General features: G+C 40.5%; 1 protein-coding gene across 3 annotated transcripts in view; it reads right to left on the bottom strand.

Annotated features, from left to right (window-relative positions):
• CHN1 (chimerin 1) overlaps positions 1 to 18,179 on the bottom strand; it is a 205,281-nt gene that overhangs the window by 14,507 nt on the left and 172,595 nt on the right. For all 3 annotated transcript variants that reach the window (XM_047870700.1, XM_047870702.1, XM_047870703.1), the window contains one exon: positions 9,494 to 9,578. In XM_047870700.1, coding sequence (XP_047726656.1) covers positions 9,494 to 9,578 — 85 coding nt within the window. The remainder of the gene's footprint in view (positions 1 to 9,493; positions 9,579 to 18,179) is intronic.

The following is an 18,179-nucleotide window of genomic DNA, read 5'->3' as shown; positions in this document are numbered from 1 at the left end:
CCATGTTGCCTCTATTGAAGTTTGTCCTCTGCTTTGTAATTTTACTGGGTTATCGCGTCGAAGATGCCAGAACTCCAACATCTTCTAGTGAATATTTTGAGACCTTTGATTGTCAACAAGAAGAGCGCAGTGGAATTTGAGAAGGGACAGAGGAATACAAATATCTTGCCAAATTAGAACGAAGAGGGGTAAATCACAGCTGAGTAATTAACTAAAAGAAATGCCATCTTTAAGGTTTTAAAAACATAACTCATTGATGTTTTTCATAAGAACTTGATGCTGACCTCTTATAAATCTGATGCAATTATATCCAGGTCTTAATGACACCAATTTGAAAATCTTACAGTGACGTGACTGCTGCCTGCGGTCACCGGGCGAGCTTAGTTTTGCTTGCTCTCTCGGCAGAGAGGGGAGCACCGCATTTACCTCGCAAAACTGTTAATGGGCCAATGCATTCAAGATGCTCTGCACGGTATAAACCATGAGACAAATGTTGGTGACTCTCATCATCATAATGACTCGGTAAAGCCGCAACCTTGTTATGTCATGGCAGGAACGATAAAAAGAGAGGTAAGGAACGTTAGCTGAAAAGTCATGCCCGGAATCGTTCTTTCGTTAACTATGCAGACACTGCCAAAGTGCAATGAGAACTCGAGGCCGGTGGTGATGCTGAGTCACTATGGGGGTGCATCTCCACCTCCTACGCGCCAACAGCAGGCTAGGTGCAGAAGGAAACTAAGTTTCTGCACAACTGTGCGTAAGGGAGCAGAACTAGAGATGGCATGGCCAGTGCCAACAGGTGCGTGAACATGATCATCACTAAAGAATAACAGCTGCTTCTCTGAATACAGAAAGGCTGCCAGAGCAAAGAGTTTGATCTGTATTATCTGAGGAAATGACCGAACAACATTCTGCAATAGTTAGACAATGTCCAAATGACTGCACGGCCCCAAACCCCAATTCCTCTTTATATCTGTTAGCCCCAGATAAGATTTCTGGCTCAATCATAAGGCAAATCAATGGCAGAATGGCCACTGAAAAGACCTTCTTTCCCCTGAACGCTGTAATGTTTTATATAACCTCTAAAGCTTAGAATTAGATCTATGATCTACTAGCTATGTGATTTCAAGTGAGTTACCTTTCCTGTGTGTCAGTTATGTAAAATAGGAATAATATTTATTATTAGCTCTATTATCCATTATTAAGTTCACGTAAGGCTCTCGTATTAGTATATGTACTTTCTGACACGGAGTAGATTAGAAGTGTTTACCAGGACTATGTTGTCGTTGTCATTATTGAGAAGAATGGAAGTTTCTGAGAGGCCCTTTCTACCTAGCGCCCCAGGGTTTGCTACACGGTATTGTCACGATCAGCTTAAGGTCAGAAGCTAAGTTGAATTCTGGGCCGGTTCTGTTTGTCACATGTGAATGCCAGGTCCTGAAAAGGACCTGGGTGACTGGAGTTATAGCTGCTTCCTCATCTATACTGTTCGAATACATTTCATTACATAAAAATGTCTCCAAAGAAGTACTGAATTTTTCTCTGCTTTTACCAAATTTGAGGAGTTTTCAGCCACTAATTTTTCCAGTATTTTTTCAGTCTCTCTTTACCCTCTTCTGGGACTTCAACAACACAAATGTTAAATCTTTTTGCTATTTGGCTACAGGTCTCTGGGGTTCAGTTCACTTTTTAAAGTCTATTTTCTTTCTCTTGTTTGCGTTGGATAATTTCTATTGATCTATCTTCAGGTTCACCAATTCCTTCCTCTGTCTCTGGTATTGAGCCCATCTGGTGAGTTTACTGGTAATAAAGTTTTCAGTTCTAAAATTTCCATTTACAGTAGTTACTTTTTTATCTTTGTTTTCTATTTCCTATTTATCACTTGTTTCAAGAGTGTTTATAATTGCTTGTTGGAGCATTATTATGATAGCTAATTTCCTTGTCTAATAATTCCAACATCTATGTCATCTCAATATTGGTACATCTGTCGTTTCTCATCCGAGTTGCGATTTGCCTGGTTCTTGGTATAAAGTGTAATTTTGAACTGAATCCTGGATATTTCGAGTCCTCCAGGACTCTGGTTCCTTCCATTGTAGCTGATAGTTAACCTCTTTAGATTTAGAATGCAAGTCTTGGCTCATTTTTGTAGGCCAGGGTTCAAATATCAAACTCGTTTACAAAGCCTCTGTGATGCGCCTGCAATGCTATTTTGCCTACCCTACGTGTACGTCACCCTAATGGCAGGACTTTACCCCACATTCTGGGGAGGGAGAGGGCAACCTCCTAGTTACTGCGGGGTGGAGACGGAAGCCAGGGTGTGCCCAGAAACCTGGTTGAGAAGGAATGCCGTAGGCATGGGAGACAGGAGCTCTGATCATGGTCTCAGCTGCCTCATTACTGCAGGTCAGGACGAAGACAGGGCTCTACCCACAGGCTTGGGCTGACAGGGTGCTGCTCTAACACAGGGTGGGGATGAAAGTCCAGGTCCTACTCACAGGCTGAGCCAGGAGGGGTACCTTCTCTTCCTGCAAGGTGGTGCTGAAACATAGGGCTCCACTCACAGACTGCCAGGAGAGAGGTGTAGCCCTGTTATTGTGGGGGCGGGGGTGAAAACAGGGTTCTGCCCATAGGCAACGGCTGCAGCGGCAGCACTGTGGCTTTTTCATGACGTTCACCTCGAGAAGGGCAGGAATGGCTAAAAGATGTCTGCCCTGGCTGGCCTACCCTTTTCCCAGGGCTTTGGCTAGGAAAAGCAGGCTTTACTTGGGATTATTTTGTGTCTGTGCTTGTTGGCATTTATGGGTTGTGAGCTTCTCTAGATACATGGGAGGTTAAAGAAAAACAAAGGCCACCAGGAAACTTGCTGCTGGGTTCCTTGAGTTGGCCTGCCTGCTTTTCTCCACTTCCAGAGTCTTCTGATAGTTGAAGTGTATGTATTGCGTACAGGGTCTTTTGTAATTATTGCGAGGAATAAAACAAAACATATTTGTTCATCTTGTCCGGAAGCAAGTTCCGGAAGAACTCCTACATAGTATTTTAAATGCATAAAAGTCAGCAAAGCTTCATAATTTAATATTCATGTTGACGTGCCTCGTACTCTAAGTGTACAAAGAAGTGACAGATCCAGTTGGAAAGGGCTGTTGGTAACAACCTATCCCAGTGTCTTTACTGGACAGACAAAGGCAACAAAGGTCCGAAAGGCTAAATGACTTGTTCAGATTACTCAGCCAGAAAGTGGTAGAACTGAGATGCAACCTTGGCTTCCCGATTCCCAGCCTGCGCTGCTCCCACTGATTGATGCATGCCCCTTTCCACCAGCAGTATATCATGGGTTCTGAGAGACGGTTTCAGCACTGAAGATGAATTTGCTATTTTCAATCTCTTATTCAATAATGTTTATTTTATCCATTGTTTGTTGTATATGCTTTTTAAAAGACATTGTTGTATTTTACTGTTATATATGTAGATATATGTACATATATGGCAAGGACTTTTTAAATATCGGTGTACTTTTATTTAAGTTTTTATTTAAATTCTAGGTACTTAACATACAAGGTGACATAGTTTCAGGTGTACTGTATAGGGATTCAGAGCCTGGAGCCTGCTTCCGATTCTGTGTCTCCCTCTCTCTCTGCCCCATCCCCATTCATGCTCTGTCTCTGTCTTAAAAATAAATAAAACATGAAAAAAAATTTTTTTTAAAGCAGAGATAAAACCTACCCACTATACTTTGTTTTTGTCATATTCTCTCCCTATGTATACACTCTACATGGAAAACCATTAGAAAGCAAAACAGTAAAATTCTGATGCAGCTATACAACATCAAAACATGAATGGAACTAGTGGTCTGATATTGACACCAACTTTTTTCCTTTGAATATCTGGAGCTTTCTACCACTTTTAAACATCAGGTTCCTAAGATGATTTGTGACTCATTGGAAAGTGCATCAAGTGATGACTGAGCTCAGATTTAGGAATTCAGGGAGAGGGAAATGTTTTGTAAATTGATATTCTTTCTTCCATTTGAATAAGATTAAACTATGGGACAACATATTCTGCCCAATTTTAGAAATAAATTTCAGAGGCCACATTTTTGGCAGGATTGGTTATGAAGTCTGTCAGATGACCAAAGGACAGGGCAAAGTCATGCAAATAAAGCCTCTTTATACCCTTAAGTCGTGGTGCAATATACCAGCTCTGAGCTTGCTCTGAAAATCCCTGCTGCAGGCACTGGCAGTATGTCAGTATTTCAGTTTGCCATTAAGACTTTATTTGGTTATCATACTTATTTATTAAAGTCATATAACTCCTATATAGTTCCATTTCTCCCAAGGAAGCTCCACACTATAAACAACAACAACAAAAGTCCATAAAAGATCATTTCATTTGTCGCATCTCTTGGTCGAGTAGGTAATTTTTATGTTACAATTAAACCACATTTCCCCCTCCCAGTCCTTCCAGTTAATAAGCATACACTAAACCATATGAAAGAAAAAAAGAAAAGATTCAAATCACATTTTATTCTGTCCTTTATAAATGCTCTATAAATTACTTAGACTACTAACTTTAAGCTACTCTCAGATTTCAGATTTCCTGGGGCTTGACTTCTCCAAAAGATATAACATGGTTTATATCTAGAAGGCACAAAAATCTATCTTTTGAAATAAATAGCTGATATTATTTATATTGATAGGATTAAGGGGAAATGTTAATGTGTGTTTTGAAAGGAAAGATAACTTCTCATTCTTTTCTACGAGTGTTTGTATATTATTTATTTAAAAAATCTTTTTTTGGGGCGCCTGGGTGGCGCAGTCGGTTAAGTGTCCGACTTCAGCCAGGTCACGATCTCGCGGTCCGGGAGTTCGAGCCCCGCGTCGGGCTCTGGGCTGATGGCTCGGAGCCTGGAGCCTGCTTCCGATTCTGTGTCTCCCTCTCTCTCTGCCCCTCCCCCATTCATGCTCTGTCTCTCTCTGTCCCAAAAATAAATAAACGTTGAAAAAAACAATTTAAAAAAAAAATCTTTTTTTAAGTAATTTCTACACCCAACATGGGGCTCAAACTCACGACCCCAAGATTAGGAGTCATATGTTCTACTGACTGTTCATATTTTTAATAATTGCAAATAAAGGTTTTATTCTGAAACCTATCTCTTAGATGTCCCCCCTCCCTGACTCCCCATCTAGGAAAAGTGGGAATAGTCTGATGCTAATATGTATCAGAAGTCATTATTTTAAAAAAATTTTTTTATAATTAATTTTTAATTTACATCCAAGTTAGCATATAGTGCAACAGTGATTTCAGGAGTAGATTCCTTAATGCCCCTTACCCATTTAGCCCATCCCCCTTCCCATAGCCCCATCAGCAACCTGTTCTCTATATTTAAGAGTCTCTTACGTTTTGTCCCCCTCCCTGTTTCTATATTATTTTTGCTTCCCTTCCCTTATGTTCATCTGTTTTGTATCTTAAATTTCTCATTTGAGTGAAGTCATATGATATTTGTCTTTCTCTAACAGAAGTCATTATTTTCATAAGCAAAATTAAGGAATACTTTGCTCTTTGGGATATTGTGAAAATATCGCTATGTGAAACTTCTAGGCAAGTCTAATCAATTTCTCACTAGCTTGTAAGGACAGACAGAACTTTTTAGGTGCAGCCAATCATAGGAGTAATTAAAATAAATTACTTCCACTGCTCTTCTTCAACCTAAAAGCTAAGGGCTTATATACTTTAAGCAACGGATACACTTTATTACTAGAAAAGAGCAATTGCTGTTCTCTGTTGGGGGTGACAGCAATGGCTGTGACACACTGGAAAAACAGAAGTCTCTTGAATAAAGAACCAACACTAAGTTGATGGGTGATTTACAACAATTATTATCTGGCTTCTTAGAATATTCTGGCAAGGCTAAAGTGAAAACAATTCAGGAATGCTGGTGGAATAATCACGATCTTTTTGGTGGGAGGGGTGTTTGGCAATCTCAGTGATTATGTAACAATAGATTATTTTAACCTGTAAAGCTTACATTTCATAAAGAAAGGAAAAATGGCTTAGGGAAACTATTGTCTGAATGACAATCCTTTGAACTTTGCTTTTGAAAACTAGTGTGTTCATAAATATTTTAGTGAAAGTACCACTCCCGAGCTGCAGTTCCACACTCCCCTGCAACATTACTTTACTCTCTATAAAGGATGTTGGAGGGAGGGAGACATTGTAGATGAAGAGGACGTTTAATGCCTGCCACTGAATCTCGGTGCCAGGTTTTAGAAAGACCATGTCCGCCCTGACTGGCCCTTGCTTGTCCTCTTTGGCTGCAGCGTGCTTAGCAGTGAAGCCCAGGGCTTTCAGTTCTGAAGGGCCAACTTGCCTGTTATTAGCCGGATACAGTCTGATTCCTACACTAACTTTGCCAGCCTGGTGACTGGAACACCACCCAATGCTTTGCATGATGTTTCAAAAAAGCGTTGGGGGGGAGGGGCCGGTGCGGGATACAAAACTGATGCTTTTGGCAAACGCTCCCTTAAAAATTCCTGACAAGCTCTTCTGTCTTGGTGGATTTTGTAAAAAGAAACCAGGACAAAATGAGCTCTTGTAAGAATCAAAAGCAGATAAGTAAATCTCTTTTCGGACGGGCAGTTCGCCTGCCCTTTGTCTTTGGGAGTCGTATCTTAAATTTTTAGTGGCTGGCGTATTTGTGTCCAATTGCTGCTGTAACAAATTTACTCAGTGGCTTACAACAGTAGGAGTTTACGTTATAGTTCTGGGGGTCAGAAGTCCAAAATCAGTTTCACTAGGCTGATACCAAGGTGTTAGCACGCCTGTACTCCTTCTGGAGGCTCCAGAGGAGAATGTTTTCTTTCCTTGCCTTTTCCAGCTTCTAGAGACTGTCTGCATTCCTTGGCTTGTGGCTGCCACCTTCTATCTACGAAGCGAGTGGCATAGCATCTTCTCTCTTTTCTGACCACTGCTCTGTCCCTTTTTCTGACTCTGCCTCCCTCTTATAAGGACCCTTATGACTGTGACTAAACTAGGTCCACCCCAACAATCCAGGTCATCTCCCCATCTCAAAACCCTTAAATTTAATCACAGTCCCTTTTGCCATTAAAAAATGACATAGTCACAGGTTCCAGGAATCAGGAAGGACTTCTTTAGGGAGCCATTATTTAACCTATGAGAGTTCATTCTCTCTCTCTTTCAATTCTTAATTCTTTGTATTCTGTTTTAAAGTGGATGGCTCCAAGATCTGGATGAGCCACTTTGGATCTAAGAATTGTCACAGAAAACAGAACTAATTCAAATGCTAACCTCCACATTTAAAAAAAAATGAGTTGTTCTTATACGTTAATATGGCTCAAATCACACAGAGGATATAATGCTTTTAAGGACAAGACATAACATAAAAATGAAAAATCTCCTCAAGGCTTTTCTTTCAATTCCTGCCCTTTATGTACAACAAGATGTGGAGGGTACTAATGCGGGTAGGTAGGGGAGGGGACAAATGATTTTCTCTTTCCTTTTCCTTCATATTATTTCTGTCATAAAGGTTCCAAAACATTTCTTTCAAACATGATTTAGGACTGTAGCGTATCATCAAAGATTATCTCCATATGTGTACCGATTTTCTGCTTATATAGCAAACTCAGAATTCTTATGTAGATGGGCTTCACTATTTCAGAACATAAGTGATACACATCACTTCTCTAAGTAAAAGAAAAGCTTTTAAGTCAGGGACAGTCACAAAGTGTTTTATGAAACTGCTGCAAAGTCTCGGCTGGTCCATCTGGGTCATAAAGGCAAAACATGCTATTACTGAGACCAACATTCCTCGAGCCGGGGATTTATGCTCTGGAAACTCCTCCATTTACCTTTGAAAACCCACAGTGTAGATGGTCTTAACGACACTACTTTGTCAACACCTTAGGTGCTCCCCTCCAGTTCAGAGGCTTAGCCACAGCCTTCCTAATGATGGTTTTTCATCCTGACTCTATAACCACCAATTGGAAGGATGACAGGGTTGTCCTCATTCATTCTCTGGGCAGAGACTTGCAAACGGGGTTGTCATCCCTCTAGGATAATGGGAGTCAGACTGGATCTGAGCTGAGACTCTCCTTGATGGACACCTGTGCACAGTTCAGAGTCAACACATGGGGAATTCCTATACCCCTGCGTGGCAGGGAGGTCCTTGAACGGATCTGGCTAGTGATGTATGCCTGAAACCTGATCATGCCTTAGTAATGCCGACAGAATAGTAACTGACAGGAGAAGGGCTTGGAACATTAATGTGCAATGCATATTGTACCTTGCTATTAAAAAATGCAATTTAGAAGAAAAATCAGGCCCTAGCAATTTGTGCGCATAATGGGGGCAACAAAAATATTCCATGAAACATCATGCCGCAGGGGACTTCTGGGGAAGATGTCAGAGTAGGAGGATCCTAGTATACTTATTGTGATGAGCATTAAGTAATGTACAGAATTGCTGAATCACTGTATTGCACACCTGAAATTAATATAACACGTGTATGTTAAATTATCCTGGAATTACAATTTTTAAAAATCATGCCACAAAAGAATTGTGGGTTTTTACAGTGATAAACTTGACAGAATTACTACAGTTACCATTTTGAAATACATTACTCTTAGTATACATTTTTAAGTGTTAAGCTTCATGCTAAAAGACATGTTAAGAATGTATTTTTTAGTTTTACAATTTAAATGGCAGAAATGTCTTTTAAATGTTTATTTTTAAGTCTATGTCAGAATTTAAAGTAGTCTGAATAAATGGCCAGTTCTTGGTATAGTTCTATACAAATGAATTTCACATGATGTGAATAACTTACTTTCATAAAGCATTTCAATAAATTCCAGAGTTGGTTCTTCATGTGTCAATCTTCAAAGTTTCTAAATTTATATCTAAAAATACTATGGTCATATTTTATGAAAAGGATTTCGCATATTCACAATTTCAAAATGTCACAAACAAAATATTACTGACTAAGTGGTTTTTCAGAATTTGGAAACCATCTTTGAAGATAAATTCACAGATTTTTTAAAGCTTCAATTTGATTTTGCAAAAATGCAGCAAGGACAATCCAGCTTAACAAGTTATCCTTAAAATTCAGTTCCCAAGGCAACAATCATAGGTCCCTGTACACTGCTTAAAAAAAAATCATTTTATAAATTTAGTTACTGTATCATCAAAGGCAAGAGTTAAATATAACTGCCTTACTTTTATCTCCTTTTATCAGACCTTTTGAACAGGCCAACTTTTTTTTTAATGGACTAATACCGGATCCCTAGTCTGCTGTCCATTAAGCACAAGAAGGTTAAAGGCAGACAAACTTCCAATTTCCGAAGCGGCTGCCTGAGAATCTAGCCTACCGCATGTGTGTTAAAGGCAAACCAGGATCCAGCCCGCGTAACAGCAAATCTCCTTACAACTTATTCCTTCTAACTTTGTAACTTATGCAATAAAGCGAAAAGGGAAGAGCTCTTACCTGCACATTTCACTCCCTGAGCGATAAGACCCCACATGAAATTGGCACAGTATTCACACCAGTGTGGCCCTCTGAATGTATGGACCTGAAAAAGAGTAGTGTGTGACAAAGTGGCCAGAGGGGAAACATATGGACGAGGAGATTGTTTTCTGTCAAAGCACTCAAATACAAGCCATGGTTAGTACTGGAGAGGCACGTTACGGTTACATTTAGAAAACCCTTGAGTGGAACCTACAAACCGTTAAGATTTCTTTCAGAGCTTGATTTCCTCTTTGTTTAAGAAATGGTGACAAATCAGACCAATATTCTGTGATTTACTTTGGAAAACCATTTCTACTGCGGTTTTCCAAATGGTCCCCTTCAGCTGTAAGCAGCCTCATCTATGTGTTATACAAATCCTGGCGCTTTCCAAGTGCTAATGCATGAAGGAGGAGGATAAGGAACAACGTAGAGTGTGTTCGGGTCCCGTAAGGATTTTGTCAGATGACCCGCCTTCTGTTATCTGTGACCACAGTTAGGGCCACAGATGGTGAAGGTGATACTGAATCATCAAAAAGGGCCAGTTTCTGTTCAAAATGATTTGATATTTACTGTGTTCGTTAAGGGAAAAAAACGTATTTTAGAAATTGCAGAAGCTACAGTTAATCAGAAACCCTGAGTATAGTAATTAGGCACATGTCATTCCAGCCGCAAAAATGTTTTGCTGCATTTGATTCCTTTATCCTTAAGAAAGGAATCTCCAAAGAAAGGGTTTAAATGCTAAGATACTTCTAGACTTTTATGTATAAGAGAAGCCATTCTAGTTAAATCAGATGAAAAAGTACTGGCAGAAAAGAGAAACAAGGACTCCAAACCCCAGAATAAGAGAAAACAAATCTGGAATATTATCAATAACACTCAGATTTCTGAGCACATATTGGCTGAAAATGCTCCCAAGAAATAAAAAAGAGGGAGAGGGCACAAGCAAGTCACTGATCTGTATTTCAAAGTACACTGACTTGAGATCATGTCTAAGGGTGATGATTTGGCTCCAACATAAATACCTATTGCAAATAACAAAATTCACCACTAAGATTGTCATTTTTGCTACTGTTCTATTAATGTATCAAATAGGTCTTAGAAACCAGGTAAATGATTTTTAAGATAATACATAGAACATTTCTTCAAATTTAAGATGCTATTGAATACAAGACTTATAATGAACATAAGGCACATATATTCCATTTAGAAAAACCAAGCCAAGTAAATTATGACAAACCATTGATTAGAAGATAAATCCCAATTCCAGAGATGTTAGAATGGAAAAAAAAAGCACATATTAGAATTGGAGAGAAAAGGTATATCAGAATTCAGAATACTATAATACTGGCCAAAATAGCCATAAAGCTGTCATGGAAACTTGGTTTTGGTTCCTTCCAAGTAGGTATGTGCCTGTGAGTCCGGTCACCGCCACATGAGCTTGAGCACAGAACATGTTGATTTTGAAAAGCAGGCCATAATCTCGCCTATGTCTTTTAAGGAAAAGCATCAGGAATGCAGACACGGTTGCTTCCGGATTGCTAATGATGCTCAGTGCCTGTAAACTGAAAGCATTTCCTAGGGTTTCTGAAGCAGAGCCCAAGATCAACATTCAGATAGTCTGTGAGGTCTTTGTGTTCGTCTGTGTTCCTCCGAGTGAATAAAACCGGATAAAGGATGCAATCTTGCTTTGCTTTGAGGGGAAGGAGCAAAACAGCACTGATTTGTATTTAAAAAGTTGCATAATCATGAAATAGCTACAGAATCACGATGCTGGTTTTGGGGAAAGTCTTTGGGATACCAACTGGCTTAAATGTTCCTGGATCTCGGATACTCCAGTATCACTTGACTTGGTGAGGTTAATAAACATGGACTAAAAGTGTAGAGGAAGTAAGTTCCAGTCCTGTACTGCCAGTTATCTCATGATACAGGATCTCGAAGTTACATTTGGGAGAGCAAAAACAGAGTAGATGGTGGGAAATGACTTAAAATCGGGCTCATGGCAAACAGCACGGAATAATGACAGGTTATGGCACAACCAGTTCTCTTCCTCGCCGTCACAACAGCAGTGAAAGTGGCATCTGGAAAATCTTGGGACATTTCTTCACATTATATATTGAAGGATATACATTCTTCACGATATATACTGAAGGAAGGGTTCAAAATGTCCGAGCAGGCTGGCTCTCTAAAGGACCACACATAGAGGCGCCTGGGTGGCGCAGTCGGTTAAGCGTCCGACTTCAGCCAGGTCACGATCTCGCGGTCCGTGAGTTTGAGCCCCGCGTCGGGCTCTGGGCTGATGGCTCGGAGCCTGGAGCCTGTTTCCGATGCTGTGTCTCCCTCTCTCTCTGCCCCAACCCCGTTCATGCTCTGTCTCTCTCTGTCCCAAAAAAATAAATAAAAATGTTGAAAAAAAAAATTAAAAAAAAAAAAATAAAGGACCACACACATATCTCAGAAAGCAATCTTTAGGAAATTATTTACACATTTCCTTCTTGGATGGTGTTTTACAAAGGCATCCTGAGCCGCGTGGGGCTGGTGTTGTTTTCTTTTTGTTTAAACCACTTGGAAGGTAGCTTTTACAGCTCTCCAGGTTCTAGAAAGAGCATGGAAGCACCAGAAGCTAACTAAACTTCTATTTGTGTAACAGGGTTGAACTGGACTTCCTTTTGAATATTTATATCTAAAATTTGTACATCTTAAATTTTGTTTTATGACCTCTAGGACTCCACGACAAGGGACTGTATCTGTAAAAATTGAAATATTACATCCTTTTTGTCTTTTTCATTCCCCTTAGAGGTCATCAAAACGGTCATTTTTATTCATTCATGAACTTTTTGAAAGTGATGACGTATACAAAGATAAAAAGGATATTGGCTCAAGGAATTCACCATAGGTTTCTCCCATTAAATACAGTGTGAAAATGCTCCAGAGAAAGTGTGAGGGAAGCTGGGGGAGGGGCACTGCTCAGGCTTAATGTGTTGGGTGACCTGTGGGGCAGGACTGGGGTGTGCGTGTTGGAGGGACTGCATTAGGAAAGGTATTCCTGGGGCACCTGGGTGGCTCAGTTGGTTAAATGTCTGACTTCGGCTCAGGTCATGATCTCATGGTTCGTGGGTTCAAGCCCCACGTCGGGCTCTGAGCTGACCACCTGGAGCTTGGAGCCTGCTTCAGATTCTATGTCTCCCTCTCTCTCTGTCCTCCCTCGCTTGTGCTCTCTCAAAAATAGACATTAAAAAAAAAAAAAAGCTGTTCCAAGGAAATCAACAATGGAACCAACAATGAACCAAACAATGGGATGTTTAGAGAATTAAAAGGAAGTTCAGCATGGGCACAGGTGGGGATGACTGCATGGCAGGGTCGAGAGAGGCAGTCAGGGCCTTTTCCATGCCTACAGATTCATACTTTGCCCAGTGAGCAATGCAGGGCCACTGAAGATTTCGAAGGTGAGTGACACAGTGAGATGGGCAAGGCTGGCAGAAATCAGGTAGGAGGCTACATGTGGCAGTAGTCCAGGTGACAGATGGTGTGGGCTGGAACTCAGGCAGCGGTAAGAGAAAGGGGTGAAGGACTTATGTGGGAGGCAGAATCAACAGGCCTTGGTAACCAACTGAATCAGAGGCACAGGAGAGGGGAAGAGGGCATTAATAGAGGGAAACAAAAGCAGAACAGGTTTGGAGATGAGGGGGGAGGGCAATGGCAGATTGAAGACTTCTGGAAAAGAGGAGGTAGCTGACAGAGTAAGGTTCCCGAAGGTATCAAATGGACGTAGGATCCAGGGCAGAGGGATTAGCTTTGAATAAGAGGAAAATTATTTTTCCCATTCGCCGAGTTGGGAAAAGGGAAGGAGGGCAGTGGAGGGCTGTGCAGGAGTGATGGGGCCTGGAGGCCAGAAGGCTAAGGGAGTTCACAGCCTATAGTCCCTGCATTGGAACAGAAGTCTAGTTACTGAGCAAATGAGGAGTTTGGTGGAAGGGGGGACAGGAACTGGAATTAGCCAGAAGTTCCGAGAAGCAAGTTCCTTTCCTGGATGACACTAAAGTCCCAGAGTAAATGTCAAGTACATGGAAGGAAAAGTGAGAAATATTTTTACAAGGGTGAATGTGCGCTACGTTTTGCTTTTACATGAAGTTTTACATAATCAGTGACGTTTAATTTACATCCTGATTATTTTCCAATCCTTAAGAAAAAGATACCTTAAAAAAACTAACTGCACAAGTTACGCAACTTAGAGCAGTATGACGAAGAGCTATTCCATCCAGCACAATGGAAGCGGGCTGTTCCTGCAGACAAGGCCCTAGGGCTCTGACACCTGCAGATGACGGTGTTCAACAGATACGGTTGTGTTATGATTACCTGCCTTAAAATGACTGAATCAGAATGTATTCAAAATATAATCATTAAAAGGTCAAAAGTTGCACTTTGGGGATTTTTTCTGCTTAGGAGGACACTAAGAAAGAAGTGGGACAGAATCTGGGAGAAGGGAGGGCTGGACCAGTTCTCAAGGGGTCCAGGGACTCGGCCCGAAGGCCCACATTATACCAGATGGCAACTCTTGTCCGGAATGCCCTATAATATAGAAGATACCGCTTAGGGATCAGCAGCTGGTCGGCATTTGGGGCATCAGAATTATTGATGTCTTTACAGCAGAAACCACTAGCAGACGATGAGTAAGTGACGTTTTCATAGGATTTTTATTCTAAATGGCTCCAGATTCTTATATTTCCGAATGAGAAATGAGTTTGAGTTTCTCCTCATTCTCCAAGGCTGTTGTGTCAGCTCTTTCTCCTCCTCCTTGCCCCCCTCATCCCTTTTCCTATTTGCTGATTCTTAGCTGCGAATGGGGTAACCTGATGAGAACTGTGCTAGCACTGGACGTAAATCAAGAACATATGTCATCTATATTCCTTTTGAAGGCCTTTTATTTTTTTAAGCTGATTTCTTTTGAGAGCGCGAGAGAGAGAGAGAAAGAGGGAGACACCCAAGCCCCGATGTGGGACTCAATCTCACAAACTGTGAGAACATGACCTGAGCTGAACTCAAGAGTCGGACGCTTGAGTGACTGAGTCACCCAGGCACCCCTGAAGCCTTTTAAAAGAAAAACACAAACTTCTGGTTTCTTGTCTGTGTTTCTTGTAGGTTGATGGACAGTGGTCTTGAGATGCATGAGGTATTAACAGCGTCTTACTTTATTCTATGACATCCACTAATCTTTAGTTACTGTTTCTGTTGTTTACCCTGTGACCTTAATGACAAACACTGGCTTTATAAGGTGGGAAACTGACCAGACTATTTCTTTCTTAGAGTTATTTGAACAAATCACTTATTATTTTCCAAAAAGAAAAAAGGATTCCTTTGGGGAGAGTGTTTTAGTAAAATAATCCAAGAGAGCAGTCAGCGTCGGTGTGTAACATGATCAGGGAGGTCAAGGATGGTCCGGAGAAAAGCAACCTTGTAAATTGGCCACAGGTTTTTTTTCTAGGCCACCTCCAAACCTTGGGTACATCTTGACAAATGAAAGTGACACAGTACATGGCACGAATCATATCTTCATGGACAAAGGGCACTGCAACTAGTTTTAAGGTCCTTTTCTCTTCTGCAACTGGAAGAAAATGCAACTTTGTGGCCATGACATTTGAGATTGCTTTTCAGCTGTGGACAACTCCCTTCATGTTAACACCACTGACATCATTTAGAAACAGAGATGAAGGACCGAGTTAATTAGTGGATCCCAAAAGTCTGTCACAGAGAAGGCATGATCAGGACCAGGCTGAGAAGGGCAGACAGGAAGGGAGGGAGGTGGGTTACTGAGGGGCCCACGTGGCATAGGCTAAGGGTTGTGTGCTTCCTGGACACGGGCCTAGGTAAAAAGTGAAGTTCTTCTCAATTGGGCCTGCTGTTATACTGCCCACACCCGGGCTTCTGTAAGAAACCCAGCGCATGTTCTCCTCAGGTTTCCGACATTTGCATCCAATTTGAATGTCAGTCATAGAAAGAGAGGCAAAGAAATCTATGCTATGGGAACAGACAGAAAATTTCAGCCTATCTTCATCACCCCTTCCAAGTCATAACACTCCCTCTAGAAATAAGCCTGAATGCAAACAGTCACCGAGTATGCCTGCAAAGCCTGCTGCAAATGTAAACTATGTTGGAGGCGATAAAAACATTTGGGGAAATGAAATTTTGCTTTGGGGGAAGGGGACTGACATTTGGGGAGGCTCTGGTGAGTCAGCTGTGCAGCCTGTACTGGGTGATGAAGGGAGAGAACAGATGATCAAAATCAAAACAAAAAGCAATGTAGGTAGATAGGCAGCTGAGCAGGAAAGGCTTTTTCTCCACCCCCCCACCCCCATTTTTATCTTTCGGGCAACCAGAACATAGTCTTTGAAGTAACCACTTTTAGCCGCACCAAGATGCCTTAATTTTGATCCAAATACTTGAAACTTAGAATTTTGGTCCTCATTTTGCCACTTCAGTTAAAGTATTGTGATTTACACCATTAAGTCATGAGCAGAGCGTGTGTGGCATTGGCCATGAGCATTAGCAACAAATCTATAAAACTGTGTAGGGGCTCCCTGCAAAACAAAACGAAACGGAACAAAAAACAGTGGGGGGTGGGTACTCAAAACAGGAGTATCTTTAGTATCAAGGCAACACCTTATCATCTCGTTAAATCTAGTCAACTACTAGTGGCCTCAAATTCTTTTGGAAAAGTCTGGAGCAGTAAGGTTTGGGCACCCACTGGCCACGGCAGGCAGATGCACGGAGGTGCTGGACGACCTGTGAAGGGGCGCACATGCTAACGGCTTCTGTAACTCGCTGACTGAGCGGCACACGCATAATCTCACAAGACTTAACACAGTCCGAAGCATCATTTTGGAGCAGATGACCCATGACAGAACATCAGTGACCTAATGTTTCAAGAGTGAAAAGACACTGCTCAAAATTGAGGGAGATACAAAGTCTGCTAGACCTACGTTGGGCAGACCACGAGTCAGTGATGTCCCCTTGAACATGAGAAATAAGAGTAAGAAAAACAGCACTATACTGTCAGACTACAGTAATCTAGTCTTACTTTACTAGTAGGGCAATATGATAATGCGATAATAATATAATGGGTTCCTCATCATACAAAATATTATACAATAAAAATGGTTTTTTATCGATTGGTGTCTAAAATGGCACCTTAAGTGTACAGAACAAGAACAAATTCTTATCAATTCCACTCATATAATCCATTTCCCCCCAATTCTACGCAGGCCTTCTTCCGAGGGTTTAGATTTCCTTATGGCTTCCTTAATGATCCACCAGTCCTCACCCCACCTCCCAAATCAACACTATCTCAGTGAGGGAGAAATATCTCTAAAACCATAGCTGAGTTAATTGTGGTGTAGACAAGTGAACTTACTTAGAATCACACACAACCATATTAATGCTCGAACATACACACAGTTTCTTGTGTCCGTGTTCTGTTCTCAGCTGCCAGAGAGGCTACTTAACACAGAGCCAGCAATTTGAAACCTAGGAATCAGGCAGTAGAAATTATCAAAGCTGTCAAGGCATTCCATTTATTTATTTACTTTTAGTTACAAGGTACTTTACAAGTTACAAGGTTTACTTTAGGTTACAAGGTACAGAGTATGTAATAAATAACATAAAGATAAATACAACCAGTAATTTTAAAACACTTTGTTTCAAAATATGAGTGTTTAGAATATTAGAAAACCCATTTTTAACGTAGACTTTTTTTTTAAGTTTTAGAAGCCAATCTCTTTTTAATTTCTTTTTTTTCCTCTTTCCATAGGAGCTTTAATGAGAACTCTACCTCTAAACTGAATCATGGTTAAAGTTTAAAACTGTCAAATGTCATAACCTAAAACACTTCACTTTCGAAGCTGAGTTTCATTCCTTGGATGAATAAGTCTGCATTCAAATATCAGTAGTAAAAAATCAACACCGTGAATCAATACTTCAAAACATCAGTCTCCTAAAGTTATATGATGAAGGTTTGATAGGAAAATAAAGACATTGGTTGTGCAATAAAAATCACTTACAATCCAGAGCCGAGTGACAGATAATCTCTACACACACATTTTAGATAGGTAAACTGAACACCAAGAGACAAAGTAGCCTCAGCCCAATCCACATTATCTTATGACCCACAATTCCTTGAAGCCAAGACTGTCCCACATATAACCAGGTTTCAACTTCTCCTTGGCTTAGTTGTTAAGAATGTCATCTGAAGTTTACTGTTAACATACATTATATTATGAATGGAGGTATTCCTATCATCTATCAGGAAAAAGGTTAGAATAAAATGCACAAGAAATTATTAAACTGTAGTTAAAACCTTTTTTAAAACTCTAGTGAAAAGAGAGTCAAATGTTCTTCATTGTTTTTCTTCTATTTCATGGGTTACTGCTCTTTAATATTTCTTTCCTTCTGTTACTTGGTTTAATTGGGTCTTTTTCTAGTTTTAGGCAAAAGCTTATTAATTCATTGACTTAAGGCCTTTCTTTCCTAAAATAAGCATTTAGTGGTACAGATTTCACTGTAAGCACTATTTTAGCTATATTCCACAAATTTTGATTTGCTGTATTTTTCTAACGTCTCTTCTGATTTAATTCATGAGTTATTTAGCAGTAAGCTGTTTAATTTCTAAACATGT

The sequence above is a fragment of the Prionailurus viverrinus genome, chromosome C1 (genome assembly GCF_022837055.1).
Source record: "Prionailurus viverrinus isolate Anna chromosome C1, UM_Priviv_1.0, whole genome shotgun sequence".
NCBI classification, from domain to species: Eukaryota; Metazoa; Chordata; class Mammalia; order Carnivora; family Felidae; genus Prionailurus; species Prionailurus viverrinus.
Note: the sequence above shows the minus strand (reverse complement) of the source record. Positions and strands in the feature narration are given on the sequence as shown.